This window comes from Camelus ferus, chromosome 12 (genome assembly GCF_009834535.1).
Source record: "Camelus ferus isolate YT-003-E chromosome 12, BCGSAC_Cfer_1.0, whole genome shotgun sequence".
In the NCBI taxonomy this organism is placed as follows: domain Eukaryota; kingdom Metazoa; phylum Chordata; class Mammalia; order Artiodactyla; family Camelidae; genus Camelus; species Camelus ferus.
In genome coordinates, this window is record NC_045707.1 from 22,733,882 (window position 1) to 22,748,772 (window position 14,891).

At 56.5% G+C, this 14,891-nt stretch overlaps 1 protein-coding gene across 1 annotated transcript in view; it reads left to right on the top strand.

The window, feature by feature from the left end:
• LRP1 (LDL receptor related protein 1) overlaps positions 1 to 14,891 on the top strand; it is a 77,004-nt gene that overhangs the window by 22,997 nt on the left and 39,116 nt on the right. Inside the window, 14 exon segments of the mRNA XM_032493155.1 lie at positions 811 to 973; positions 1,066 to 1,288; positions 2,325 to 2,514; positions 2,958 to 3,101; positions 4,308 to 4,544; positions 5,758 to 5,938; positions 6,788 to 7,010; positions 8,216 to 8,417; positions 8,744 to 8,869; positions 10,923 to 11,063; positions 11,167 to 11,292; positions 11,744 to 11,860; positions 12,122 to 12,202; positions 13,794 to 13,961. Coding sequence (XP_032349046.1) covers positions 811 to 973; positions 1,066 to 1,288; positions 2,325 to 2,514; positions 2,958 to 3,101; positions 4,308 to 4,544; positions 5,758 to 5,938; positions 6,788 to 7,010; positions 8,216 to 8,417; positions 8,744 to 8,869; positions 10,923 to 11,063; positions 11,167 to 11,292; positions 11,744 to 11,860; positions 12,122 to 12,202; positions 13,794 to 13,961 — 2,322 coding nt within the window.

Here is a 14,891-nt window from a genome sequence, read left to right on the forward strand (position 1 = left end):
TGCAGCCCAGAATCTTATTCCCCACTCCTTCCCACGGTCACTAGGACGTGAGGAAATTGAGCAATAGAGACTTTGAAGAAATAAGGGAATGGGAGCAAGTACTGAAAGTTTGGCCCATGTCACTAGTTGCAACCTTCTGCTGCCGTGAACCTTCCCTTTTCCACCTCTGGCGGCCCTGTATTTGGACTCTCTTCTCTCAGATTGGATGTACTGTGAGCGCCCTGCTTTTCCGTTTTTAATATCATGCAGCATGGGCAGCTTCCCGTCAGTGCTCCTGGCTAGCATGAGACCACCTCACTTACTGTACAAAGTTGATGGAAGTCTAGCCAACAGCAGGGACGTGTGATGTTTTACTAGCCTGAGTGCTCTTGTCTCAAGTGAAAGCAGGTTTAAAAAATACTGGAATGAGCTAGGAGACCTGTCCTCACTGCCTTCTGGAACCCCAAGAAGATGGTCCCGTCCAAGGAGGGGCTAGAGTTGGGGAGACCTGTCACTCAGCCAGCCAAGGTTTACTCAGCGCCCTGCGTGCCCGCCCTGAGCTCGGCATGGGCAGCAGGGCCGTGGGGGAGGCTACTCAGAGACTTCTCTTTGGAGAGACTAGGTTGGTGAAGGCGACCAAGAACACAAGACAAAATGTGCTGCTGCCTGGAGCTCTCACAGGAGCTCAGGGAGAGGACAGCCGTGGCCTGGGTGGTAAAGGAGGGCGCCCCCGAGGAGGTGGGCCCCTGCGTGGTGGGCTCTGTACCAGCAGGGGCTGGGCGTGTCTGTGGGAGGACTCCCCGCCATAGCTCTTCCGTCCGCGGTCTCCAGACGTGGAACAGATGGCCATCGACTGGCTGACGGGCAACTTCTACTTCGTGGATGACATCGATGACAGGATCTTTGTCTGCAACCGAAATGGGGACACGTGTGTCACTTTGCTGGACCTGGAGCTCTACAATCCGAAGGGCATTGCACTGGACCCCGCCATGGGGTGAGAGGCCCTGGAAGGGGAGAGGCAGATGCTATGGTAGAAGGGAGGGGGCCTAGTGTCCAGGCTGCAGGTAACGTGTCATCTGCCCACAGGAAGGTGTTCTTCACTGACTACGGGCAGATCCCAAAGGTGGAGCGCTGCGATATGGATGGGCAGAACCGCACCAAGCTGGTGGATAGCAAGATTGTGTTTCCTCACGGCATCACGCTGGACCTGGTCAGCCGCCTCGTCTACTGGGCCGATGCCTACCTGGACTACATCGAGGTGGTGGACTACGAGGGCAAGGGCCGGCAGACCATCATCCAGGGCATCCTGGTGAGGGGGACGTCTTGGCCAGCGAACCCTTCTCCAGGCCTCCCAGTAGCGGGAGGACAGTATAGGAGCGTGGTGCCCGAGCTCTCTGGTGGGGAGGGAGTGGGCCCGGGCACTTGGGGAAAGGACAGGATATGGCTTCCACTCTGATGGCCACCGTCATTTTAGGGCACCTTTGACTTCCCTGTTCTCATTTGATCCTTACAACAACCTCTGAAAGAAATGAGAGGGCAGGTGGCTCAGCTCTCTGTTGGCAGGTGAAAAAAGACAAGTTCAAAGAGACGAAGATTTTGCCTGAGGTCACACTGCTGAGAAATAGCACGCGGACCTAGGCTAGAAGTCCTGACAGCTCAGAGATGGCACCTCTGTTCTGGGGTAATTAGGGTGACCATCCGTCCCAATTTCCCCAGGACTGTCCCAGTGTTAGTCCTGAAAGTCCCCCAAACTAGCAAATCTTTTAGTCTTGGACACACTGGGACAGTTGGACACCTTAGACACGTTATGCAGGTAGTGGGAGCTGTTACAGGCCTCGCTTGGGGCCAGACTGTCCTCTCAGCGTCCCAAAGCTGGGGGCTGGAAGTGAGCTGAGAATGTTCCCTGTAGACAGAATGTAGGGCCCAACTCCAGGTCAGTGCAGAATCATCCTGTCACCTCCTATGTGCCTGATTCTGTGAGGCACGTGGTTCCTGCCCTCAAGGGGTTTGAGCAGCGTGTGTACAGCAAGCCCACCACTCACCGGACGGTGCATAACAGCAAGAGAGATGGAGTGTGGAAGGAGGGGCCATCCTCTCTGGTTAGAAGATTCCAGGAGCCCTTCAAAGAGATGCTCTGTGAAGGATGGGTGGGGTTTTGACAAGCAAAGACCTCAAGAACAGGGTAGTCCAGCCAGAGGATTCAGGAGTAAAGCACGGAATTAGACTGTGGGACGAGTTTGGGATGCAGGTAACAGAGTCAGGGTGGGACGCTGAGGGGCTTCCTGTGGGCAGAGGGAGGATTCCCTTCTTCTCTTGTGTTGACCATTCCTGCCTGCCTGTCTCAGATTGAGCACCTGTATGGCCTGACTGTGTTTGAGAATTATCTCTACGCCACCAACTCGGACAATGCCAACGCCCAGCAGAAGACGAGTGTGATCCGCGTGAACCGCTTCAACAGCACTGACTACCAGGTGGTCACCCGCGTGGACAAGGGAGGTGCCCTCCACATCTACCACCAGCGGCGTCAGCCCCGAGGTGAGCGGGGCTCCACCGCTCCTCTCATACCGTGACTGCTCCTCCGTCCACCCCAGGCTACCTCCCCTGGCCCGTCTGCTTCCCCTGCCAGCCCCTTCCTGCCCCTCAACCTCCAGATCCCACCCCCTGGGAGCCCCCTGCCCCTATTCTGCTCAGGACGTAGATCACTCCTCCCAGTTCCCTGGCTGCTCTAAGAGTAGAAGCAGCCGGCCGTGGACGACAGTGTGACTCTCCCTCTGACCACAGAAGTCCCCACCCGAGAGTCTAAAGGCTGGGTAGTGGCTGGGAGAGGAACCCCAGTCCTGTGGTTTCCAAATCCTCAAAGGGGGCTACAGGCACAGAGACCACAGCAGGAGGGAGTGTGGTCAGAGTTCAGGAAGCCTTCACAAGGCCTGGCACAGGGGCTTTGATGGGGTCCTGACCAGCTCTCCATCCTGCCCCAGTGAGGAGCCACGCTTGTGAGAATGACCAGTATGGGAAGCCAGGCGGCTGCTCTGACATCTGTCTGCTGGCCAACAGCCACAAGGCGCGGACCTGCCGCTGTCGCTCCGGCTTCAGCCTGGGCAGTGATGGAAAGTCGTGCAAGAGTGAGTGAAAGAGAAGGGCTTGTGTCCCTGCTGGGGTGGATCAGAAGGGAGTCCTTATCTGCCTCCCAAGCTGTTTCTGTCTGAGATGCTGAACGATGGAAACTTACCCAAAGTTTCGCTGCTAGTGACAGATGGGGATGGAACTTGAACTCATATCGAGAGCAGGGTTTTTCCCACTGCCCCGCTCAGGCTCTGTAGAAGACTGTCAGCTGATCCATTCATTCCTTCATTCATTTAACAAGTGTCTAGTGAGCCTGCGCTGTATGTCTGGCACTGACCTGGCAGTGAGGATTCAGCAGTGAATAAGATAGATGTCATCTCTGGCCTCATGGAGCTTATAATCTGGAGGGGAGGCAGACAAACACATAAAAATAACTTCAGGTGGTGGTAAGTGTTAGGAAGAAAATTAGGTGGAGCATAGGGTTAATGATGACAGTGGGGGCTCTAGTTAAGACAGAGGTCAGGGAAGGCCTCTCTGCGGACGTAAAATCAGAGCCGAGCTTTCTCTGAAGTGAGGAATGAAATCATGTGAATCATGAACCTGAAGGATAAGCATTTCTGGCACAGGGAACCTACAGTGCCAAGGCTCAGAGGCCAGTGGGAGCTTGGCCTGCTGGACCGAGTAAGTGAGGGGAGATGAGGAAGGAGGTCGGGTTGTGTTCTAACTGGGATGAGACGCTCTTGGTAACTTTCCAGATTTGATTGTAAAAAGATCATGCTGGTTGCTGGTTGGAGGATGGGCAGCAGGGAAGTGGCAGGAGGCTATTTCCATGGCGTAGGCAAGAAGTGATGCGGCTAAGACTAGGGTGGCAGCAGAGGAAGTGGTCAAAAGTGATCAGACTCCAACATATTTGGGCCACTAATTTTACTGCTCAACAGTAGGCACTCACTGAAAGTGTACTACTTGCTAATTTTGCCCCATGTCCCACCCTTGGAGCGCAGAGGAAAAGCCCCCAGGGCGCTGTTCTCTGGGCCTTACATGTTCATTCGTCTGTCTGTCTGTCCGTGTGACTGGGACCCCCAGCTGCCCCACATCCCCTGACCCAGTACAGCCAGGGTGTTGCAGTGCCTTGGGCCACAGTCCCTGAGGCTGGAAGGTGGTCGTGTGTGTGTGTGTGTGTGTGTGTGTGTGTATGTGTGTGTGTCTGTCTGTCTGTCTGACTGACTGTCTGTCTGACTTTGTGCCCCTCCCTGTGCCTGCCCTAGAGCCGGAACATGAGCTATTCCTCGTGTATGGCAAGGGCCGGCCAGGCATCATCCGCGGCATGGATATGGGGGCCAAGGTCCCAGATGAGCACATGATCCCCATCGAGAACCTCATGAACCCCCGGGCCCTGGACTTCCATGCTGAGACCGGCTTCATCTACTTTGCTGACACCACCAGCTACCTCATTGGCCGCCAGAAGATCGATGGCACTGAGCGGGAGACCATCCTGAAGGACGGTGAGAGCCCCAAAGCAGGAGTTGTGCTGATAGTCTCCGGACGGACACGCCCACCTGGGGCAGGAAGCGATGTGGGGGGCCTGGGCGTCTCTCTCCCGGTGCCCTCCCGGCGTGGGGAGTCCCCTGCTGACTGGCTGGCTGGGCTGGTTGGCATGGAGATGAGGGGATAGACAGATTGACCCCTGGGTGACCTCCTTCTTGGCTGAGCCTAAAAGAGGCAGGAGGATGGATGGGTTAGGCAGCGTGGGCCGTCCTTGCCAGCCCTTGGGAAAACTCAGGGTCTCTCTGCCATTGGCTCTGAGCCCTGGAGCTGCACGCAGCACAGCCAGAGAGAGGCTGGAGGCTCTGAACGGTACCCGTGTGTGCACACAGGGTCTGTGCTGCCAGACCTCACCGCCGCCGAGAGCTGCATGCTCACATGTCCCGAGAAAATTGTGTTTTGTGAATTGAATCCAGTTTTTCCCTCTGAGCTGCCCGAGCAGGTCAACAGCGCACTGTCTTCTGAATCTCCATCGTTGTGGAAGCTGTGCACCCCTGAGTGCTGCAACGTCCCTGCTGGGTGTTAGGAACTCCCAAACCTGCCCTCCGGCCCCCAGGATAGGGCCTCCTAACCAGTCAGGCTGGGGCTGGTTACCGCCCTTGCCCTGCTCCCCATCCCCCACGGCGGCTCAGAGGAGCTCAGCAGTCAGTAATCATAAGACTTTGGGGAAATCAAAAGTAACTCCTTGTCAGGAAAAGATTGGGGTTCCCTATACTAGGGAACTGCTATTAAAACTCGAGATGAAACCTTTGGCTAAGTGAAAAATCACTTCCTAATTTATTCATTTTGTTAGCTCAGGATTTTTAGGCCCGGGATGTGGCGTCACACTTGTGCCCTGAGCCATGTGCCTGTTGCTTCAGCTGTCCACCCCAGCTCAGGCCCCGACGTGCCCTCCTGTGAAAGCCCACGTGCACCACGTGGGTTTACTTGCTTCCATGTGCAGTTTTGAGAGATTCTGTGTCTCAATGCAGATGTGGCAGCACAAACAACCTCCCTGGCTCCTTTCTCCAACCTCCCATCCCATCTCACCCCACCCATCACCGAGGGCACAGGAGGCCCCCTGCACTCGCCACTAGCTGAGTGTTTCACCGTGCAAGTGTCCTAAGAGTCAGAGGCAGGCAGTTCTGAACGTCCTTTGAGGCTCCCCCTCACTACCTGCTTCGCTCCCCGCAGGCATCCACAATGTGGAGGGTGTGGCTGTGGACTGGATGGGGGACAATTTGTATTGGACGGATGATGGGCCCAAGAAGACCATCAGTGTGGCCAGACTGGAGAAGGCTGCTCAGACCCGCAAGACTTTAATCGAGGGCAAAATGACACACCCCAGGGCCATTGTGGTGGATCCGCTCAATGGGTGAGTCCTCCCAGGCGCTTGGGGTGGGAGGAGCCGGGGACTGTGTGGGCCGCAGAACTGGGGCATGAGACACACAGAGTGGAGAGGGGAGAGCAGATTAAGTGGGATGCTTAGGCAAGAATGAGACTGAAAAGGAAAAAGGTGTCCCCGTCTTAAGGGCAGTGGGAGTGATGGCCACAGATACATAGAAGTTTGGAGCTCAGAGCCCTCCCCTGGCTCTCCTTGCCCTTATCAGGCCTGGGGTCCTATGGGGTCTGCCTGCAGCTTGCTTGACCTCATCTGCACCTCACTTCCTGCACCTGGAAGCTCTGTGCCTACAGCCTGCTGTCTGTGTCTCAAGCCAACACCCCAGCTTTTCCTGCCTCCGAGCTTTTGCTCTTGGAGTTCCTCAGCCTGGGACTCCCTAGTATTTGCACATCCAGCTCCTTCTCAGCGTTCACATCGCAGCTCAGATACCACATCCTCAGAGAGGCCTTCCTCGCCACTGCCTGCTCACTCTCCACGCCATCCCCCTGCTTCATGTCCTTCCTGGCTTTTATCGCCCTCCGACGTGTGTGACCTTCTTGGCTGCCTTGTCTGTCTCCCTGTGTGGACCATGCACCCCATGAGAGCAGGGGCCTTGGCTGCCTTGGTCTCCACTGAGTCCTCCAGTGCCAGAACTGTGCCCAGCTCAGCAGGCACTCAACAGATATTTGTCGAATGGAGGAATGAATGAATGTGGGCCAGGGGTGAGCAGGGCAGGAAGACCCCCGTGAGGGGCTCTGGGATGGCCCGCCTGGATTGGGATCACAGGGGAGGATGTTAATGGCAGGGGTGGCCCCTGGGGTGCTGACCAGTCGCTGCCCACAGGTGGATGTACTGGACTGACTGGGAGGAGGACCCCAAGGACAGTCGGCGAGGGCGACTGGAGAGGGCCTGGATGGATGGCTCACACCGAGACATCTTTGTCACCTCCAAGACAGTGCTTTGGCCCAATGGGCTGAGCCTGGACATCCCAGCTGGGCGCCTCTACTGGGTGGACGCCTTCTATGACCGCATCGAGACCATCCTGCTCAATGGCACAGACCGAAAGGTAGGCAGGCGTGCCCCTGTGTGCGGCTCTTCATGCGGGTGTCGTTGGACCACTTTTTGTGTGTGGCTGAGGCTCTGTATGTCTGAATGTGCGGGCATCTGTGTGTGTCTGGGCCCGTGTGCCCGTGCATGCGTCTCTCCGTCTTGTGTTGTTTGAGGGTTGCTTCTCTCAGAGCATCTCCATGACTGTGCACGTTGTCTGCTGGCCTGACCATCCATGTGCCCACCTGAGCACACACGTTGTGTGCACCTCTGCCTGTTTGTGTGTGCCTGTACTGTGTGCCTCTGTGCAAGTGTGAGATGCCTAGAGATGGCCACACGTGCACGCTTGTTCATTCAGGTGTCTGCGTGCTTCATTTGTGAGCCACAGGCGTGTCTAGGTGTGCAGACCGAGCTCTTTCTTTTTTTCAAATTTTATTTTTGTGGGGGAGGTAATTAGGTTTATTTGTTTATTTTTAATAATGCTGAGCAGGCACTCTGCTACTGGGCTATATAACCTTCCTCCAGGACCGAGCTCTTTCATGATATAAGACCTTTTGTGATGTGACTCCTGACCATCTCTGTGGTCTTCTTTCTTTCCTTGTCCTCTACATCTCAGCCGTTGGGGCAGCAGCACTAGACAGCTTGTAATTCCAGCACACGGCACGGGTGCCGCCCTCTGTGCTATTGCTCACACACCAAGCTCCTCCTCTCCTGGCATATTACACAGGGGCCACTTGCTCTGAGATGTTGTCTCCAGACCTCTCTGCTACCCTGCATGACTGTGTGTGTCCTTCCTGAGACAGGGGGCAGCTCCAACGCAGGGACCATGTCTTGTCCATTTCTTTGTGCCTACCTTAATAATCCTGGTGAATGTTTGTTGGATGAAGAAATGAATGGAGGGGTTCTGGCTGTCTGCTCAGTAGTGTGTGTGTGTATGCGTTGCAGTCACACATGCATATATGTTGGAGGGATATGAATGAATACGAACCAGCCCAGGAGAGGAGTGAGGGCAAGCTCCTCGTCAGCATTCTGCTGGGTTCAGGGTCTGGCACCTCACTGCGTGCAACGCTGTCATCCTCGGGGGCTCCCAGGCTGATGGGGATTACAAGCCCCCATCATAGTCATAGGCCATGGGCATATGAGTACAAAACACTGACCCTCTGGGCCTCCCTAAGGCACCCCTCTCGTCTCCCAGCTCCTTAGTAACCCCTCTTCCATTCCTAGATTGTGTACGAGGGTCCTGAGTTGAACCATGCCTTTGGCCTGTGTCACCACGGCAACTACCTCTTCTGGACCGAGTACCGGAGTGGCAGTGTCTACCGCTTGGAACGGGGCACAGGGGGCTCACCCCCCACTGTGACCCTTCTGCGCAGCGAGCGGCCCCCCATCTTTGAGATCCGCATGTATGATGCCCAGCAGCAGCAAGGTACCCCTAGGGCTGGGGCAGGGGCGGGACCTAGATGGGGCGGGGCTGAGGCTCCTGCAGGGTGTGAACGCACTTCCCAGGATTCCTAGGCTCTGACGTGTGAGGCTTTCAAGAAGAGAGGCCCCCACCCCAGTGTGACTTTCTGTGTTCTCCATCTCCCCTGCTGCCCCGTGCCTGCATCTCCTCTTCTCTCACCTCGCCATATTTCCTCTTTCTGTCTTCTCCCCTGTCTTCTCATCTCTCCTGTCTGGCCTTTCCTGACCCTGCTACAACCCATCCTCCACTCTCCTCCTCCCTCCTCCCCGACCGTGGGCCCTTCTTTGCAGTGGGTACCAACAAATGCCGGGTGAACAACGGCGGCTGCAGCAGCCTGTGCCTGGCCACCCCTGGGAGCCGCCAGTGTGCCTGCGCCGAGGACCAGGTGTTGGACACAGATGGTGTCACTTGCTTGGGTATGAGGGGCCCAGCTGGGGTGGGAGGCGGGGGAGCAGACCCCAGCAGGAGGCCACAGGGTCCCCATTGGACATGAAGGGGGCAAAGGGGGCCCTGTGGGGTCAACAGGAGTTGAGGGATGGAGTGAGAGAAGGCTCTGGGTGCTGGAGGGTGTTTAGGGATGAGTGGGGGGTGGGAGGCTTGGAGGGCATGAAGATTAGGGGACACCAAGAAGGACAGCAATGGAACGAGAAAAACTGCCTCAACTTCTTTTACATTTGTTTCCCCCTTATTAAAGTAATACAACAATAGTTCAAAATATCGAACCCAGTCTCACCAAGAACACCGCAATCTTGTTAGCACTGTGGTAAAGCAACACCATCCTTTTCCTTTAGGTGGGTTTTTACATGGCTGGAATCAGGACATTTAAGTGTCTTCTGCCCCTTTTGGCTCATACATGCCACAAATTTTCTCTGTTATTATTGCATTATTTTTAACACCCTCATTTTTTAATAAAAATGGGTCATGCTCATTGTAAAAATAAACAAGCGATACAGAAAAATACAAAGGAGAAAGAACTAATCACCACAAATTCCACCACCCATAGAGACCACGGTTACCATTTCGGGGAACACGCTCCCAGGTCAGTGTGTCAGGGACACATAAGCAGAATTTCTAATGGCCAAATATGCTTCATTTAGTGAACAGCCCAGAATTTACTCAACCATTTCTCTGTTGTCGGATGTTTAGGTCGTTTCCAGTTTTTTGTTACAATCACAGGCATCGTTCACTGAGCACAGACTATGTACTAGGCACGGCTCTAAGCACTCCCCATGCAGTAACTCATTTACTCCTCAAAATACTAAGAGGGAGGGTATTTTTATTATCAACAGTTTACAGATGAAGAAATGGAGGCCCCAGGTTAGAGCAGGGATTTGGACTCGGGAAGTCTGACCTTTCCTTAATCACCTGCTCTGCTGTTTCTCATACCTTCATGCCTTCCCATGTGCTGGATGGTTTCCTTAGAACAGAATCGCAGAAGTGAAGATGGGACAGTGGGCTGCACTGTGCAGCTGAGAGGGAGAGACTGAGGCCAGGTGCAGGGCAAGAGCCTCACTGGGACAGGGGTTAAGGAGCTGAGGGGCCAGGGCATCGGAAGGTGCGTCTACACGGACGCTGAAATCACAAGGAATTAGAAAGGGAGTGATTTTGGAGAAAGTGACACTGAACCAAGAGCTAAAAAATCCTCAAGGATGATGGGGGGCCTGGGGGCCTGTAGTGGGGTTCGTATAGTCTAATAACATGACCGTCAACACTGACTTTTCAGAGAGGAGAGAGGGAGAAAGGTCGGGAAACAGAGGTGAGGAGCAGAGTGGGCTCATACCAGCCTCCAGGTCCAGTGGTCCATGAGCTGTGAGAAGGAAAATCACCACCCTTGGGACCCAGAGGATTAAAGAGGGATGAGAGAGGGTCAGAAAGGCCATGCCCAGAGCTGTAGGGTCCAGGGATGGGGACCGGCATGCGCATCCCGGGCTTCTTGAGCTCACCCTGTGCAAACACAAAGGACACGGTGATTTTACTGCCCACGGCTGAAGGCAGGTAGCGGTCACCACTCAGGTGTGAGTGTTGGGGGACAGGAGCGTGGAGCCTGCAGAGTCCTGGGGCCTGTGTTCGCTCCTGCCGGTAGAGTTGATGCATTTGTCCAAGGACCAGGGCAAGGCCTGGGAGTCCCAGAGATGGCTTCCCAGGGGCCGTTCCTGGACGTGGCAGGGAGGGACCAGGAGTGGTCTGCTCCGTGGGGACAAAAGCCTGAGGGGCTCTAAGGTCTCTTGGAAATTGCTTTATCTCAGACCACATTGCATTACTGGAAGCAGCAGAGCAAACATCACCCTGTGGCTTGAGAAAGAGTTGCTGTTTCCATCAGATACTTCGTTCACAAAGGACAATGCGTTAGGGAAAATAACTGCATATCTTATTTTAAAATAATAAAACAAGCAAACAGAGGGCAGAGGGCCCAGCACCGGCCCTGTGACCTGGGTCTGACTTCCCCTCACGCCCATGTGGTGCCCACAGCGAACCCGTCCTACGTGCCCCCACCCCAGTGCCAGCCGGGTGAGTTTGCCTGCTCCAACAGCCGCTGCATCCAGGAGCGCTGGAAATGCGACGGGGACAACGACTGCCTGGACAACAGCGACGAGGCGCCCGCCCTCTGCCGTGAGTCACCGCCCCGTGCTGTTGGACAGCAGGCCCGCGGGGCAGCAGCTGGAGAGCTGGGGGCCCCTCCCTCGGGCTGACCCCTGACCTGTTCCCTCCCCAGATCAGCACACCTGCCCCTCGGACCGGTTCAAGTGCGAGAACAACCGTTGCATCCCCAACCGCTGGCTCTGTGACGGGGACAACGACTGTGGGAACAGTGAAGACGAGTCCAATGCCACTTGTTCAGGTGGGGGGGTGACCACTCTGCCTCCCTTGGTCGCTGGGGCAGGGCAGATGGGGGAGCCAGGCTTGAGAAGACAGAAGGGCCTCAGAGAGAGAAAGGAGCGTGGGGCACCCAGGGCAGGGAAGAGGGAGCCTGGGCAGGAGGAGATGTGTGCCCTCCCCTCCCAGTGAGGACGGGAGGCCTCTGCTTGCAGGGGGCAGAGCACAGTTCCAGGCTGGGGATGACAAACTAGGTGAGCGGGCCTTCTCCTTGGAGGACATCAGTGTCCCCTCAAGAGATGGGGTGAGGCATCCGATACGAGACCACATGGGTGGTTTTGAACAACATCTCTAAGGGAAATAAATGGCTTTGAGACCCTTGGGAAGACTTCTGGAGAGGCAGAGAACAATAGGAAAGAAAATGGAGTTAAAGAGGGGACTCAACTATAAGCACTTATGCCCATCCCTGCCCCCAGCTCGCACCTGCCCACCCAACCAGTTCTCCTGCGCCAGTGGCCGCTGCATCCCCATCTCCTGGACGTGCGACCTGGACGATGACTGTGGGGACCGCTCCGACGAGTCAGCCTCATGTGGTGAGCAGGGCAGCAGGAAGGCCCGGCTGGCCCGGGGAGGGAGGGCCCATTAGAACGTACCCTGGGGCTTAAAAAGGATGCTCGGAGGGATGAGGGTTGAACAGGCAGGGTTTCAGGCCGAGGCACCACCTCTTAGCCTCCCCTCCCCAAACTGGCTGGGCTGGGCTGCCAGTTACAGAAGGGGCCCTGCGCCCACCCGCTCAGTGCTACGATGCTGTGTAGTCTTCAGGGCCCTACTCAGCTACTCTTTCTCCCTGACAGCCTACCCCACCTGCTTCCCCCTGACTCAGTTTACCTGCAACAACGGCAGATGCATCAACATCAACTGGAGGTGTGACAATGGTAAGAGCCTGTTCCCCTTCCCCTGCCCGGATGCCTAGGAAGCTGAAACCACAGCCAGGCCCTGGGGGGGAGGTGAAAGGGTTTTAGAATCAGTTCACTGAATCCCTGCTGGGTTGGCTGGGGGCAGTGAGGACAAGCCAGAAACACTGGGGGAACCGAGATGGACCAAGAGGAGACCCCACCCATCGCCCGTCAGCTCCATTCCTCCCCGAGCAGGGCCTGAGATGCCCATCCTCTGGCAGAGGCTCTGGGGCCAGGGAGAAATGAGCAAATAGGGCCAGAGGGGCAGAGCAAAGACAGCCCAGTGCCCAACTCCCTTCTCCCTGCGAGCTCTGTCTCCTGGGGTCCTTGGTGCAACCTCCGGGCTCCGACTCCAGGCTCGGGAGCCCACCTTGCGGTCAGCCCTGGACCAGGTGATGTCATCCCAGAGCCACGGGGGCCGGTGGACCGTTGTGTGTGCACTGTCTCGGGGCTTTGGTTGTGTCTGGTGTGGTGTTGTGACGTGTTGCAGCAGTGGCTCGAGCCCTGGCTCTCGTGTGTGAGGATGTGTTGGGTCAGCGCCACGTTGCCCCTCATCTTTGCCGTGTCTTGTGTGCCAATGGCTGCCCTGGCGGTTTCTGTGTTTCAGAGAAGGATTGTGGGGACGGCTCTGACGAAAAGACCTGTCCTGAGCCTGCCGGTCAGTGCATAGAAGCACATGCACCATCACCCCTAGATCCCCAGCTGGCCTCGGGCCGCCTCCCAGGACCCCCGGGAGCTCCCCTCCCCAAACTCCTAGGATGTGAAGGAAAAGCAAAGAGAAAAGTGAGAGCAGAGAGCACAGAGGGAGAAAGAAAACAGCGGAAGGGAAACAGCGGAGATGGGGAGGAGATGACAGAGAAGTGGGGACAAGAACCACAAGACCTGATGCGGGAGAGCGTTAGAGACGCAGATCCAGCTGGAAAAGAGGCAGGAACACAACCCAAGGGGGACAGCCAAACCCGTCTTCTCAAGCGGCCTGGAACTGTGGAGGGAGGTCTGGTAGCCGCACCCACGAGGCCTAGAAAGCAGGACGTGCATTCGGTCACCTTCAGATGCCCTCCAGAAGCGCCCCGGCCTTCCCAGCTGCAGGCAGTGCCCCTCGTGAGCCGGGCACGCAGAGCACAGGCCAGTGATGCCCACGCTCAGGGCGGGGCCTAATGAAGCCCTTCCCTCCCCAGCAGAGAGGCATCACCTACACTCCACCCACCACTGTGTCTCCAAAACCAGAGAAATCCCTGCCTTTCCCCCAGAGCGAGCAGACCCCTGCTCCCACACCCTGCCAGACTGGGAAAGGAACGAGTCCTGTGCCCACCCCCAGCCTTCCGGGACTCAGGGACGGGCCCTCGGGGAGCCCACCCCGCCTCTCCCCGCCCCTACCACGCGGGCCATGGTGCATGCTGCAGTCTATGCAGTTTCTGTGTCTTTTCTGTTTGTTATTTTCTCAGCGGGAGGGTTGGGTGGGTGGAGGGTGGGAATAGGGAGGCGGGAGTGGGGGCCCCACGCTGGGGTCACAGAGAAGGCTGCTGCTTGCTGACCCTCCATCTCCTTTTCCCTTCTTCCTGCCCCCCAGACAATGACTGTGGGGACAACAGTGACGAGGCCGGCTGCAGCCACTCCTGCTCTAGCACCCAGTTCAAGTGCAACAGCGGGCGCTGCATCCCTGAGCACTGGACCTGCGACGGGGACAACGACTGCGGGGACTACAGCGATGAGACGCACGCCAACTGCACCAACCAGGGTGGGCGCCTGGGGCCCAGACCAGCCACCATCTGCCCGGCCTCCCCACTGCGTGTCGCCACCACCTGGGAGCCAAGATAACTCAGACGCGGCTCTTGTCCTTCAGGAGTTTTCAGTCCTGTGGGAGAGGGAGGCTGTCGACATGTCATTGTCACACGCTGTTAAGATCTCAGGCTTTGCAGCTGGGCGGCCTTGGGTTTGAGCTCCGGCTCCGCAGCTTACTATCTGGGTGGCCTTGAGCACGTTCCTTAATCTCTGTGGGCCCCTATGAGTTTCATCTGCAAAGCGGGGGTAACGGGGTAACGATAGCCCCAGCATCACCGCACGGATGTGGGGGTTCGGTGAGATCATGCAGGGAAAGCATGCAGCCCGTGTTTGGAAGCCGGTAGCTAGGAAAAGGCATGCTCAGGGTGGGAGGGGTGGGTGAGCACGACGGGGCCAGGGGAGAGAGGGGCTGTTATTTAAGGACACAGTCATACTGGACTAGGGCCCACCCTAATGACCTCGTTTTAAGTTAATCATCTGCAAAGAAAGACCTATTTCTAAATAAGGTCATAGTCACAGGTACTATGAGCTAGGACTTCAGCATCTTCTCAGAGAAGGCAAATCAACCTGTAGCAACTGGCAACTGATTTGAAGAGGTTTTAAAACACGGCAGAGCAAAATCTTTCTGCAGGCTTCATCTGGCCCCTGGACTGCCAGCTTACGACCTCGGCCTTGTAGGCCTCAGGTGCACATAGTGGGAGCAGTACTGATCACACTGAGTCCCCACCGTGGGCCCAGCACTGACAGGGAGGATGGGGAGGGTCGCTGAAGGCCCAGGAAACAGTAACCAAGTCTCAAGGGCCGTGCCTGAGAAGGGCCGAGTGAGTGGGACAGGTGGTAGAGCCTTGGGACGCTGGGAAAGGCCTGCGATGCGGCGAGGTATGAT